General features: G+C 37.8%; 1 protein-coding gene across 1 annotated transcript in view; it reads right to left on the bottom strand.

Moving 5' to 3' along the window:
• CFAP58 (cilia and flagella associated protein 58) overlaps positions 1-15573 on the bottom strand; it is a 60195-nt gene that overhangs the window by 35889 nt on the left and 8733 nt on the right. Inside the window, exons 5-10 of the mRNA XM_052800171.1 lie at positions 13405-13599; positions 11044-11181; positions 8691-8850; positions 6875-6957; positions 5512-5703; positions 1057-1218 (exon numbers count right to left, since the gene is read on the bottom strand). Coding sequence (XP_052656131.1) covers positions 1057-1218; positions 5512-5703; positions 6875-6957; positions 8691-8850; positions 11044-11181; positions 13405-13599 — 930 coding nt within the window. The remainder of the gene's footprint in view (positions 1-1056; positions 1219-5511; positions 5704-6874; positions 6958-8690; positions 8851-11043; positions 11182-13404; positions 13600-15573) is intronic.

The raw sequence follows: 15573 nt of genomic DNA, 5'->3' as shown, positions 1-15573 counted from the left end.
TCTTTATAAGTAAGCAAATTTATGTTGTATACTTAAAAAAAAAAAAAAAAGTCATCAGTGTTGCAATTTTTCACCCTTATTTCTCCTGAGAAATTGTTTAGGAGCAGCAAGACTCCCAACACTGCGTCCGCTGATGAGAAGCGGACAAAGGTCAAGTAAAGCATCCCACATCAATAGCAAAATGGTTAATTCCTAATCAAATTCAGCACACAGTTGGATAGGAACTTGGGCAGTTCATTCCCATCTGTTTCTCAAGCAAAACACTTACCTATGCAAACCAGTGTATAAATTGGTAATCTACTATATATGTCTATGTTACAAATCCTTATTCTGAAATAACCTAAGGCTGTAAGTCACAGCTATCCAAGGCCCCAATCTCTTCCAATTGCAATAGGATTTGTGTAGTATTTTAGATCTTTACATCAGAATAACAGAACGCATCATTAAGTGATCTGTTCGCTTCCTCTAGCATTGTTAGTGAGATCCCCAAGGAAGAGAGATGAATGGAGAGAATCATTATCTGAGGAAAAAGACACTCCCTGAAAGGAGCAAGCGAGGTGGAAGTGTTAAGTTCTGTCAGAAAATTCCACTTCAGCTGGGAAAGTGTTCCTTCTGCTTTCTAAATCATGATTCACAGTAATGTGCATACGCATTCAGGGCTAAAGAGGCAATCTTATTTCCCCTTATACCCTATTTCCCATACATGCAGACAACTCCTAAAGGAATAAAACAGAGTGGAACCAGGATGGAAAGGAAAAAGTTTCTTCTCTGATAGCGTTTTATGATTCCGTAACTACAGTGTACCGTGATTTTGTGTGTGGTTTGAAGCAGGGATATTGCCACACGATGACTGTGGACTCCTACTTCCAGTCCAAATACAAACTGTCCAGATAAAGCATCAGGGACCCAAAACATCCATTTCCCCAAAACACAGAGGAATGAAGAAATCACTTCTGCCATTTATCCAGTGAGCTTTCCTTTTAACAAATTAAAATTACATCAGGAAAAAAAACAAGAGCAGAGAGAGAAACGCAAGGAAAAAATGTATCCTTCTACCTTAGCTTCAATCAGTTTTTTACTGTACAGGTTCCTCTCTGTTCTCACAGCTTCACAGCGGTTTTGTTGCTGTTTTAATTTAATCGCAGACTCTTCAATTTTCTTCTCATAGTCACAGATCTGCATTTCCCGTATTTCAATATCTTTCAGGTGCTGGAGGACCTGGAGTGGAAAGAAGTGAACATGATTAAACCATCATCACAAGATTATAAGGATGGGACAGAGTTTGTGATTTTCTTCTAAGATGACAAGTTCAAATCCTGTGATAAGAAGTTTTAGCTACAGCTAAAAATCACTTCAGTCCAAGTACAAGTTTAACCTTTCTGGATTGCTTATGTGGGACAACATTTTATTTTAATCTGATACCTAGGTTTTGTTCAAGACTAAAACAGCTTTCACCAAGAATAGCCTTAGGTTATTTATAGAGCAAAGCTAGACTTTGTATGTTGTTTTGGATGTCAGCTGTATGATAAGAGGAATAAAAACACATATGTTTTTCCAAGAAGTCCTGCATGTACTCCTATCAACCCAACTTTTTTTTAATGAACACATGATCACAAACTGTTGATGATCACAAACTGTTGATATATAATTACAATAAGAAGAAAGTCGGTTAATGTAACTTACACTTGATCTAAACAAGCAGGTAATCACCATTAGTTGCCTCTAAGAAGGATTAGAAATAATGATGTGAAGATTACCTAAAGAGAATGGAGTATTGTAGACTGTAGAAAGAAGATAATCACATGCAGTATCAATAAAAAAAATACAAAATTTTATATACACCTTTATTAAACAGTTACCACCATAACAATACATAAGAATTACTACATTAAAGGAGCAAAAATACAAATAGTTGCTAATCATTATGATGGGCTTCCTAATTATTTTTTTAAGACATAAGAACCTTCCTCCTGCCATACAAAGTTGAAAACTGAGGAGCGCAAACAAGCAGTATTCAAACAGAATCCAGCATTACAAAGAAAGAAGATTAAAAGAAATAAAAAGAAAACTAAGGAATACACACATCAAGAACATTATTTTTCAGGTTCATTGCCCGGGGGAGAAAACGATGCCACCCTTAAAGCTGGGAAAAAGATCAAACATTAAAGAAAAAGCTGAGGAATCACATGGACAAAATCCAGGAGAGAAGTCCCATTTACAGCTGCATTTCATACCCAGTTCTCCTGAAACTGTTTTTGAAGGTAACAGTTTGAGCTAAGATTTATGTTCATATGTCAAAGCAGAAGAATAAATATATATATATATATGTTTACATCAAATAGTCAATAACTGCAAAGTTTGCGGTCGACAATGTTGTCCCTTGCTTAGCAGTAAAGCCTTGTGAGGTCTAACTACGGGGCAGGAGCTTAATTAATTGATCATTCTACCAGGTACCTCCAACCAACTTTGAAGATAGGGGATAGCTAAATAGAGAAAATTTTATTACAGCAGCAGGAATACCATTCCAGCACATTTGTAGCCGACTGCAGAGGATCTCAGGAACTGCTTACAGTGCAATACAAAAACACAGTCCCAGTTTATAACTTACTCCTGCCTTTTCTGTTAAAACAACCTGCCAATAGTAATAGCAGGGAGAAGAAATCAATAAGGCATGATCACTAAGGTGATCATAGGCTGGAGCAAGATTTGAAAGTAGGTCACTGCATTTGTAAGTCTTTTACTTGGTTTTGATACAACGTAAGTGCAATAAGCTTGTGGGCTAAGCTTTCTGAGTTGTGCTCACAGGCTGGATGCTGACTCTGCTTTTTCAGGAATGATTAAACTCAAATAATTCTCCCTTATAAAGACAGAAAAGATACATGGAATGTTTTCCAGCGGAGCCCTGTGGAAGGCTGAGCATTCTCAATTCTGATTTGGTTGATAGCACACAACACCTCTCAGATTTGGCGAGGAGGTGCCAAAACTAAGCAGAAAGTATTAGATATTCATAGATTTCTTCTGTGCCCTCACAGGGTTTTTTTATCCGTACACTTATCTATCATCTACTCTTGGTTACCTGTTTAGTTCAGTGAACCTACTCAAGATCTCAGTAATGGTGCCATCCTTATTTGCTTACCTTTATTTAACCACTCTGACAAGTGCTGCCATGGTCTTAATGATATGCCTAATGTTGAGCATTACGTTTTCCAAAAGATCATGCAACTTAAAAAAGAAAATAGGTTTTTTAATGTTCCTGGATATGTTGTTAAACTGTAAACTTAACATTGTAAATGGCTTTTTTTGAAAAAAACAACATATTACAGACTGGTTTTGTGACCTCTTATAAGGCGCAGTCAGGGAACACTTCAGGTGAGACTGAAGGGTATACTTCACTGCTTCCTCTCAGCAGCCTAACCTTCCACAGGGAAACTAAGATTTCATAATCTAAGAATTTCAATTCAAAAAAGAAATACTCTAATAACATTTGTAGCTCAGTAATACAGGCTATACAACAGAGCAAAGAGCCAGATTTTTTTTCTTATTTGTGTTGGCTAATCTAGAAGTAAGACTATTCAACAAGTGACACTGGCTTAAAAATGGTAAAAATGAGCAGTCAGCCAGGCCAATAATTAGAAGAGCAAGGCTAGCATTAATTCTCACCACTAAAATCTTTTACTGCTGTGGATATAACTTTGCTGACTCTGTTCATCAGTCACTCATTAGTAAATGATGATTTTGAAAGAGGAATTCTGCAGCTCTATAGATTCAGTCCTGCTGTAAATAACCAGACAGCTTTCAGAGCCAGCATGGCTCTGTCCGCCTTGCAGAAGTTCCAAGAAGTCTTTGGACTTAGATGGGTTTGGCTCTTTACCAGGTCTTACACAATTCAGAAGGTGTGCAGCGAGCTGCTTCAGAGCTGGCTTGATGGTAAAAGGTGACAGAAGAACATTGACTGGCCATATGATTACTGCCCATCAGTAGCTCATTCCCCACCAACTGTGAAACGGCTCCTGTAGTTTTGCCACAGTTTCTCAAGTCTGCATAGGTCAAACAGTAAACCTAAATATTACCTAGTGGATATAATACTCCTGATCCTATATCCTCCTTCTACCCTGTATTTTGCCCTATCTTATCCTTCCAAACAATATGTAGTTTCATGTAGGGAACCTCTGCAGGGACAAGACTATTGTCTCACATACTCCTGTGCTCAGAACTGCTTCTGCTGCTCTTCACCTGCAAGCTGAGTCAGGAATTGCCCCTTTAGTGAACCACAGAAGCATGCAAGTCCTTCGGAAATTTCCAATCATCACAACACAGGCATCATTATACAAACGGCTCAAGTGTCATAACCCATTTACTGAGGCTCTGCCTTATAAGAGGTGACAGAAAATTTGCACCCAAAGTGGCAGGGGAAAAAAAGAAAAAGTAAACAAGTAAACCTTTGTCATTTTTACCCTCAAAATATTGTTAGCAACCCTAATCAGAATTGAAAGCAAGAACCTTGTAGTTCTGAGTGTTACAAATTACTCCCTGGCTCTAGTTTAAAATGTTCTTAACTCATATCTATACTGTTAGAAATGCACTATGAGGGAAAGATGTAAAATATGACTTTGCAACAAAGACAATTCTCACGTTTATAGAATATTATTCCAAAGAAATGACAAAAGGTATTCCAGACAAGGGAGCATATACCATTCAAAAAATTATTTAAAAGCCCCTGGTCACATGAAGTTGGAAAGGATAATTTTAAAGTGAAAAGACAGGAAATAACTTGTGAGTTGAAACAGCTTGAAAGCTAATCCCAGTAAATCAATGAGCTTCTTGGAGGGCCCTTCAATGTGATCTTCAGCAATTAATGGAACATGTTACAACCGTGTTCCTGAGTATACCATCAGGAATAAAGTTGTACATAATAATGGGCAGCAGGCAACAGAAATTTTATGCAGTGTTTCTCTGCAGCTGTTCCTGGAAAACTTCAATTTTGCAAACTAACTTGAACATGTTCAGAGGTTTTCACATACTGGGAGTAATCCTTCAAAATGCTGTCTCTTACAAAGATGTCAAGCACTGTCAGTTCTCACTGGCCTCAGTCTAAGGACACCAGTAGTATGGAAGATAAGGTCTTTTGCAGGTAAGACAGAACAACCAGAGAGTAATTTCCAACTGCATATGAGTTTCAATTGTGGGACTCAGGTATAGAGAGTCAGAGGCCTTGTTTTGAACTCCAGCCTTAATTTCATTTCCCAAATGATCGCTGAATAAGAGAAATACATGGCTATACTCCAAGTCTCTCACAGAATACACACCCGTTGATGAGGTTCCCCCAGAGAGACCTGAAACAGTAGCAGGCAATACGCACTGACAACCGACAAAAAGAAACATTTGTAAACTGTGTGAAGACCACTGATCTAAGCTTCCTCCCACTGGCACATTAGGAAATTAATATTTTGCATCTTTACAGTTTTGAGAGTAAGACAGGAAAGAACCACTTGCACAAAAAGCTGTTCCTACCTTCTGTTTGAGCTCACTGGTTTCATTGATGAAACAATCTCTCTCCTTCTCCAATTGGTAAATAATCTTCCTTTGTTTCTGAGCTTCATTCTTATAATTTTGGATTTCTTCTTCCAAGTTCTTCTTTGACTGTTCATGGAGCTTCACCAAATTTATCTGCTTCTGAGTAGCACTGGTAGCCTTGACCAAGTTCTACAGGGAAGACAAAATAATGACTCTTGAGCTGAAAAGGCAACACTGCCACCACTATGACAAAAACATGCCATTGTCTAAGTGGATTATGGACTTCGCAATGTTACTACCCCTTATCTAATTTGTTCAGTTGAAATACTGGAGTCTCAAATCTGATTTTTTTAAAAAAAAATCTCTAACAGAGCTGCAAAATAGTGCTTTTTCTGATTTGAAGTTAAAACATTAGTGTCTGCATTACAAAAAAATTGCTAGGATTGTTTACAAGTGGATATAACTAATGACTGGAAAAACCTTACCAGCTTTAGGGCATTTAGATTGTAAAACATGCCAATAGCCAGTAAAATAAATAATAAAGCCAAACACCCTTCCTTCTCATGTCCTAAATAGCAAGTTCAAACTGGAAATTAACCAAGGTTGGTTTAAAATTATGCATAAGGGTTAAACAGAAAACACCAAGATACCATCTTTAAAAAAAATCAGCCTTCTGGTCCCACTTTGAAATTTCTTTCCCTATACAAAGCAGGTATTTGTTACCTGCCAGATCTGAGCCTCTCCTAGAGTCAAAACACAGGACAGTGAATCTATACTAAGTGAAGCACCTCAGAAATCATCTTTTAGCATTGAATTTACTAGATTACCCTTCAGGAATGCCCCATAAACATGAGATGCTATCCTGCAGTACAAGAACCTTGGGCTGATCGAAAACGATCAGTATGAGAAATGGACCTAAAAGCAAGGATTAACATTAACACAGCCTGCCAAGCTACTACATGGTGCATCAACATTTTGGTTTGTTCTTTTACTAGCAAAGACTTAGTTTGCCTAGATTAATATGAAACTTCATATGCTACAGAGTGTAAAAGCACAGATGTAATGAATTCTTTGGATATCAAAAAACAGGTTTGCAATAAAGGTGAACACACGTAGCATTTTTTAACTCCCTAATGGTTTATATGTTAAAATTTAGAAATCCTTTGTGTGTTTATGGGTACTAATGCTATTTCAATGCACAGAAAAGAAGCAGTATGAGCATCTGCTTAAAGAAATCTGAATGCTTTATTTAATGTTATTTATTCTACAACATTTCTGTGCCGCTGTGAGTGTTTAAACTACAGACATTTAATTCTCAAGCTGTGAGATTTGTTTATCAGTATTCCCAGTGCAAGCTCACCTTGCTTAGCATGTCCCTTTCCCTCACAAGCTCATCTATAGCTTTCTTGTCAATCTCCGCCTGCTTTTTGGCAGCCTCCAACTCTAGAGAAAAAGAGGAAAGAGAATAAATCCTGGGTTCAAACTGTACAGCTGTTAAAAATGCAGAAACAACTTAGTGGACTTTTTAAAAAGCCGTAACATTATATGAACAGTTCAATTAGCTATGACCAGGTTTTGCAACCACAGGTATCAGCTAATGATGTTAACACTTATTTGGGTACTTAGAAGAGCTTAGAAGAACTCAGGCACAGTAATTAATGGTATGAGGGCTTATTATACTTGGGTGTTCAAACCAAGATACCACAAAGAAGTTGTATTTTCAGAAATCGTGGAGCACACTGAAAATCAGAGCCTTTTAAGAAGCTTCAGTGTGAGCATCCAAAAATTGAGGCACTTTCAAAAACAGTGACTTTCAGAATTATTCTAATCCCTCTATGTGAAGTCCAGTTCTCCTTTGAAGCAGTGAGATTCTGCTGGCTTCAGTGGAGGTAAACTACTTGCTATGGGTCAAGATTAACACTGGACATATACTGTTAAAAAGGTATTAAAAATTTGAGACATGTTTTCACTATATTTTAAGATTAATTAAAACCTGTTACACTAACACAGCAGCTCAGGAAATGCAGTACATTGGCTACTAATGACATGTCTTTTTGCAATATTTGACACATCTTAGCACTGCATTCTCAGGCGTTCCAGTACAGATTTGAATTTCCTAAGTTCCTTTCTCCTTTCTAGTACAGAGCACGACCTTAAGCATTACTAGCAAAACGCTTGTGGGAAAGCTCTTCCACCCTCACAGAGATGTATGAAAAACAGACACAACTTCCCATAAATACAGTTATATGGAAGGATTCATATCTCATACATGCAGTCTCTTCAGGACGCAAGCTACAAACAAGCAAGAGCAGGGAGAGGCATTTATGCCAGTATATATCAACTTGAACTAGATGAAGTTTTCTTCTGCCCCAAAAAGTCTCATCAGCTCAAATATTTTGCCAGCTTCATAATATTATTTTAGAAAAAATAAATAAATCATAAAACTGTTTTTTTCTGAAAATCACTTTGAAAATATGTCTAATTTTATTTCAAAGCACATTTGATTTTGAAATTTATTTGCATTTTAAAGTTAAAAAAAAGAAGATGGTTTTAAATGCTCAAAAATACCCCAAAAGGTTTTTTTTTTAAAGTTAAAATATTTTGTTAGACCCAAGGCATTTTCTTCCAAAATTTCCATCTGTCAAAAATGTTGAAAGTTCCTTCTTAAAGTTTTCCAGATCTGCTAACAAGTCAAAGTCAATACTTGGACAGCTCTAGTATCCACGATGACCAACTGAAGTTCTAAACATACCAAAACTAAGTTTATCAGCTAACTTGCACATATACATTTCCAGGCTGTAACTACTCAGCAGAATCAAATCAGGAAAAAAGTGTCCCCTAACCATGTCTGGTTTCGGTAAGCTCCAAGACTGAGTCTCTCTCACAGGTCAGTGCAGGAGCAATGAAGGTGCATTGTAGACAGCTGTCTATGTGACATGGCACAAACTGGCACACCCCAAAGTTCAGTTATGTCTGTTGTATTTTCACCCCACATATGCTACATTATGAAAATTCTGTAAGCCTGCAAGGTTTTTAAAATGCTGCTGTAGATTCCAACTGTCATTTATACAGTCTCATACTAGACATTAAAGGAGAATGATCCTAACAGGAGGATGTACCCTGAATGAATAAATTACAAATCAGAAGACAGATCCACCCATCAGTTAGGCACTAACCTCTCTCCAGTCCAGATATTTGATTTTTTAGGGTGTTTCTCTCATGTCCTGCATCAACTTTTTGTTCCTCTGCAACACGCAGCTTATTCTGGAGAACATCTCTTACTTTGTTCAGCTTTGAAATTTCAAGGCGCATCTGAGCCACTTCATCATCTCTGGCCTACAGAACAGCAAGAAGGAAAGGGGAGAGAAAGTATTCACAGAAAGAAAATGCCTCTGTACTCAGTATACGTTTGTTCCATGAAATTCAGGAAGCAAAGGTCTAAATGCTGTGGGTCACCTGAGAGATGATAATTAGTTAATTGAACAATATTAAAAATAATTTAAATAAAGCCAGATAGGGCAAGGAAAATGATAATCAAATCTTACGCTTTAGGGCTGAAGACGATCAATAAAGAATCCTCAGCTGCAAACCTCACACAGCACTACCCAATTAGTCCTGCAGATTAAACATGGGCAGCTCTAATTTCCTTTGAAGTATTAGGAACAGTGACTGTGATGAGAAAGATATCTGTACTGTGTCTGATTGCAAGTCCCTAATAGCAGGTATCTATTATCCCCATCTCTTTTATAACCTATGGCTTTAAAGAAAAAGCAAAATGTAGAGTTCATCTCATTTGCTATACAATCAGAGGAGAAAATAATCAATCAAAACACTGCATAACTGGTTAGTAGGAAACACAACCAATAATCACAACAGAAATTAGTCTCTTTCCTTTTAAGAAGTAAATATAACTTCCTCATATAATTCAGTGCCACAGTTAGGTTTTATGGCCATCACAGACTACAGTGTTCCACTTACAGCCTCAGATACTGATTCTGTGAAATGGTGAATCCTGCTATGTGAGTATCCTCTGGGAGGATGTGAATGTCCTCAATTCTTACTGACAATAACCTTCAGGAGATTTATGAGTACTTTCACAGTTTGGGTTGCCCAACGCCATAGTGGAGGCACTCAGCACACTGCAGGATGAAACTGCAAGCACAGGGCCTACAAAAAGGCCATCTCAAATCATGACTGGGGCACTTAGAAACTTTAGCAATTGGCTTAATTACTAAGTGGGCAGTATCTTCTACTTTTTTGTTCCCAGAAGTCCGTGTGCATGACTCTACAAGTTCCATCAACTTTTCTTGAAGTTAGGATAAGATCATAGAATCAAAATCCTCCTTTTGACACTCTAGAGCCCCAAATGTAAGTCACATTTGAACACATTGTAAAGTTTTAAAAAATGATGGTGTTGCTAGAAGTGATAAAACCAGATAACCTGGAAAAGACAGTAATTTTTTTTCAAATAGGTAAGAAAAAGATCCTCCAGTCTGCCTAACAAAATATACCAGAAAACGAGCTCCTACCATACAGCGCATTAAGGATCCAAATCAGAATTATCTGTGTTATATTAGTTGTGAACTGAGCTTTTAATCTGTCAGTGGTTAGTTTTAAGCATTCTGACTAACAGTTCCCTTTTTTTTTTTTAAAAAAAGCTCTCTATTGGCAAACAACATTTTTATTTAGGTGAATTGGTTATACTTGACTAAACCTTGAGAAGATAATGATTTTCTACCTGAATTTTCTCATGTTTAGTGTTTTATCCCCAACGATGATACAAATGCAAGATATGGTAGACAGAGTAATAACATCTAACACTTATACATTACCCTTTATCACAAATGCTCTCAAAGTACCCTAAAAAGCATATGCAGAAATCATTTAATCCTTCCCCAACTGAAACTCACCTGCTTCTGAGTGGTACAAAACAACTGTTAAACAATGTAAAGTCAGGCAAGAAAACCCTTTAGGTCAAAAAGTAAACACCATCTTGGTTACTTATAATTAACTTCCCCAACTGATGCTGGGGGGGGGAAATTTTAGTGTTGGAAGCAACTCCCTTCAGTGGAAGCTATCCAGGACACTGTCGTTATAATTTATTAACATTTTTCAATGGGTTTTGGCAACATTCAGTTTATGTTAATCACTGTAAGAAAGTAAGTTGTTGCTCTTATCTGAAGACCTCACGATCGAAAAAAGACCTTATGCTTGTCAAAAGTACCATGCATCCTTCATGAACACAATGTGTTGAGCATTTTGCTTTATGTGTTTTAGGAAACACAGCTCCTCCAGCAGGACAGGTGCTACACTGTCGGGTGACAGGGTTAGAGACTGCACCATGGTACTGCCACAGAAAGAATGACATCCAGTGACAGCCAGATCTATTCCTAAAAACTCCTCAGATTTCCTCCAAAACTGTCCATAGGGAACTATCAGTTCAAGAACTGAGGTCATCCCTGTCCCAAGTGGTAAGACTGCCGTCAGAGTGATACGGCTGATAGGATGCATGCACCTTCTGGTACTTACTTTCAGTTCCGCTGTCTTCTGCTGGATGTCCTGCATCACCTCTTCAAACATCACACTGTGCTGCTCGCTCTCTTGCATGAGCTTATTATTTCTCATCTGACATTGCTCAAGTTCCTTACCAGCTCTTTCATTCAAGATCTGTTAGATTAAAGAACAATCCTATTAATTCTTTTTAATCTCATTACAATTTCTACATATACATGAAGACAGAGCCTTCCATCTCCCCAGGAGATAAAAGCTGCTACAGATTGTTGTCTGGTTAAAAACCACTCTTCATTGCTGATGAAATTACTAATGTGAAATATGATACATGTTCATATTGACTAGTGGAAATTATAATTTCTAATGAATAACACAGTGTCTTTTTTTTTCTGGGAGCTTAGCAGGTCTCTCTTGCAGGTGGTAGATAAATATTTTACTTCTTGTTAGGCATTTGGCAAGCATCACATAACACAACTTGCTACTTATAATTACTGAAAATGAATATGAGATTCAAATTACTTCAATCAGCACAGGGCAGGGGAGCTCTGTTTCTTAGCAAGCAAATCCTACATTAATATGCTGATAACATTTCTCTGGGCACATGGTTTGCTGAGACCAGGACACAAACCATTTTCCTCTCTAATTTGTCTTCAGCCAAAATCCTGGAACAGCAGTTTCATGGTTTCTATGGAGAACATATACCTCAATACTGGAGCTGCCAGTCTTCTCTTCTGCTTGGTGGGACTTCCCCTAACAGACATTACTCCATAAGTGAGGAAAGCACAACCATCATATTTTTCACTTCAAGCATTAATGTGTGATAAACTGATGAAGTCAGTATGTACTATGCCCTTAACAAACATTGAAGGAAGAGAAGCAGAATCTCCCTCTTCTGAATGCATGCAGAAGCAAAGACAATGTGAAAACAAGGAATACTGTTTCTTGTGTTGCAAATGTCAGGATAACACTGTGCTTCAGGCGATTCTTTATTGAAACTTGGACATGGGTGGGATGAAGCATATAGCAGCTGAAAGCACTGTCATGCAAGCAAGGATATTTTATTAGAAATTTCAGTGGAATAAGAGCGGGCATAACAGCCAACTACAATTCAGTTGAGAAACAATAACCCAATGACACTGCAATAGCTGAGACACCTTCTCTTGCAGATGTCTACCCTGACTCTTGCACAGTTAGATAGCCGGTGTTTTGGACAGATTTTTTGCAAAAGACAATGCAGGGTCTCCACAGACACCTTCAAGCCAGCACGGGCAACAAAGCCAGTGCAGTAGTCTGGTTCATTAGCCTAGGCACAGCACTTTATGTGAACTATTGGTTTCCAGGGTAGTTTGGACAATTGAACGCCCCTAAAATCTGCACTTAGAAAGGTTTAAAGGAACTATAGAAAGGAGGACAAAGAATGGAACAGAACCAGGAATTGTAGATATCCTATTTAAAAACAATGTGATTGTCCTGGCAGATCATGGAGCTGCCCTCAAAAGCTGCATCAAATCAGTGATATTCAAAGAAATAATCAAGTCTTCTCTGTATCTCTTTATGTGAAGTATTTTACTAAGACTCTATGTTGACAAAAAATTGTCACAGACCTCTACCTTCACAAATTCAGGGACCTGAAGGGAAGAAAAAGCCATAAAAGTCATAAATTTACAAGATACACACAACTCCCAGAGAAGTTTCCCTTGAGGTAGGACTGTTTTACAGTGATGAGATCTCCCCTGCCATTTACTGAAATTGGTTCTCTGAGAGTTTCTCAAAGTCAGGGGAAATGGACTGAAAACCTGAAAATTCAAACACTCACAGAACACTATGTTAGGACATTTCCACATAAAGTTTTTAGAAACAGAATGGGGAAAATCAATCAAAAAGGTTTATGAAGACAGTTCTCTGCTCCTTCACAGAAACTCTTCCACAAGCTTGAGAGATAGAAAAAAATTATTGTGACAGAGAAAAAAGAAGGGTCAGAGGTAAAATGAGTTTACCAATGCCACTACAGTCAATCAGTGGCAAAACTGGCAATATACGTCAGAAGTCCAACCCAGCAGTCTCCTGTTACTATCATTAGATCATCCATGCTCTTCACGGACTTTGTCTCATTTGCTGTGATTTTTTCAAGATGATCTCTAACAATATCATTGTGATCCACTACTGATTTCTGTGAAGAAATCTATCTGAAATCTGCCAACAAGCTTTAAAGATTTACTTATTAGTAAAGTAATATTTATATAAAAATAAATATTTATTAACATTTATTGACTTAAAATAATCACCCTCCCTCTCCCTTCAGGAAAACCCATTTTCTTCTTATTTTGACATCTGACCCTAATCTTAGACCTGATGACTACAGTGGGCCATGTACCCTACCTTCTGCTCTTTTAGATGCTGTTCCATTTTCAGTTGTTCCTCTTTGTTCCTCTGTATATGTTGTTGTAAATTCTTGATCTCAGCTCGCTTGTTACCCATTTCAGCTAGAAGATTTTTCAGCTCCTTCTCCATTTTTTCCTTCTTTCGAGCCTCTCGTGATGCCTCATTCTGATGCAGCTGGATTTCTTGCTGAAGCTATAATAATAAAGACAAAAGTTTTAAGTTCTGCTGCCTTTTATTCAGGAAAATAAGGCCTCTCACCTCTCCTTCCACTATACTTGATTTTAAAAACAACAGCTTCTATACTACTGTACCCACTACTACATGCAATATGCCAGATCTTCTCAGAAGTAAATATGTTCTCTAACAGTTGACCAAAAATCCTGCATGAGGGAGCCTATTTACTGATGACAAGAATTTGTTAAGCAACAGTCATTTCACCCACGCAGAAAGGTCTGATACAGTTCAGACATAAAAGCATTGCTCTGGAGATGCAGTGGCACAAATGTATTTTCAGTTGTAAGTTATTTGTAAAGTGGTACTTTCCGAATGCAGCATTAAAACTAATTAGGGCTTGATGTTGTATTGGAAGGATTTTTATTTTGATTTTTCTATCTCACCAGCAGAAACACTTATTACACTGATATTAAAGGAAAGAGAGAGATATCAGACCAATGTTCATTTTCACAACTGCTCTCAATCTTTCTGCTCTCAAAGTTCCTCTGTGGGAACTTTGAAAGAGGAGCTTTCTCTCTCTCCCTCCCCCAAAATGTGATGGAGCAGAATCAGCAGAGAGGAGACACAGGGGGCTGATCCACATGGAAATACTCAGTTCAGCCAGGGACTGGCAATTGAAAGATGTTCTTTGCTGAAAGATTCCTCTCCCTCTGAGCCCACAGATGAAAAGTTGCCAGAACTGACAGGGTCTTCAAGAGGATCTTCAAAAAGACATTGTCATTTAAGCAGTCTGAAGTGGAGAATAATTTCATACTGGGAGAATGGGAGGTGGTTACAAATGCTGTAAAAATCCGTAAATTTAAGGGCTGATGAAGTGAGTATCAGAAGATTAAGGCTGGCAAGATTCACTAAGTTTTGACGGGAGTTTCAATCCTCCCTCTTTTCTCCCATGCCCACAATGCTGTCAGAAAAGCAAAGATTTATATTCTCTTATAATACATTCCCATCCATCTGCTTTAGAAACAGAAATGCGTTCTGTGCATGAAACTTAGGCTGGTCATTATTTTCCTATTTGTGATTAATACAAAACTGTAAGCGAAATGCTGCTTCTATCTCTTCTCTGTTCTTTAAGTGTTCTTTTCTGCTTTTCCTTTCTCCTGTTGTCTTGCTCCAGCCCCTATTTATATTCTGCTTTAAATTCTCTTATGCCTCATTATTATGTTTTTATATTTTGATGTAACAGAGTTCTGTATTCCATCTTCCATTCTTTTCTACTTTCTCTCCATTCAGTGGGTATCCTGTTGATCCTCAGTCTTCTGTATCTCCAGCTGCTATACACATTTAAAGGAAGCTATACATATTGATCAGTAAAGAAGAGCTGTCTACTCAAGATGGTCAGAAAAACAGAACCTAACTTAAAGAGGAGACAAAAAAGTAAAGCTGAGATGGAATATGACTGCTCTCTACAGACATTGGTGAGGTGAAAAATTATTTAAGCTCAAAAACAGTAGGCAGGAATCCATGTGAAGAAGAAAGTAGGAGGTCTCTAACCATTAGAAAAGTTAGGTTCTGGAAAAGCTTCCCATAAGAAGTAGGGGAGAAAATAGCCTAATTCTTTTTTACGTCAGAATTTGGTACATTCTTAAAAATGATGGTATGGCATCATATGACAACCACAGCCAACAGCAAGGGACCTAGGACCTCCATTCCAGGTCTATGTTTTAAGTGGTTCTTTGGAGGCATAAGGATTTACAATGCAGAAAAAAACCCACATGTCCAGTATGAGAGAGAACTATGACTCAGGCAAAGGAACCTTGGCCTCATTCAGGGTATTGGGAAGCTATGCAAGCAGCTGGTACATGACAATACACTTTGCAAAGGACATAGCCTAGAATTAGAGAAAAATATAAAAATCATTCACAACAGACTCCTTTCTGAGCACTCCTGAAAATGTTTGAGATGTGAAAGAACAGGTAGTAGCATACTAGTCAA

This window comes from Harpia harpyja, chromosome 10, assembly GCF_026419915.1.
Source record: "Harpia harpyja isolate bHarHar1 chromosome 10, bHarHar1 primary haplotype, whole genome shotgun sequence".
Classification (NCBI taxonomy): domain Eukaryota; kingdom Metazoa; phylum Chordata; class Aves; order Accipitriformes; family Accipitridae; genus Harpia; species Harpia harpyja.
This window is presented reverse-complemented; position numbering and strand designations above follow the sequence as displayed.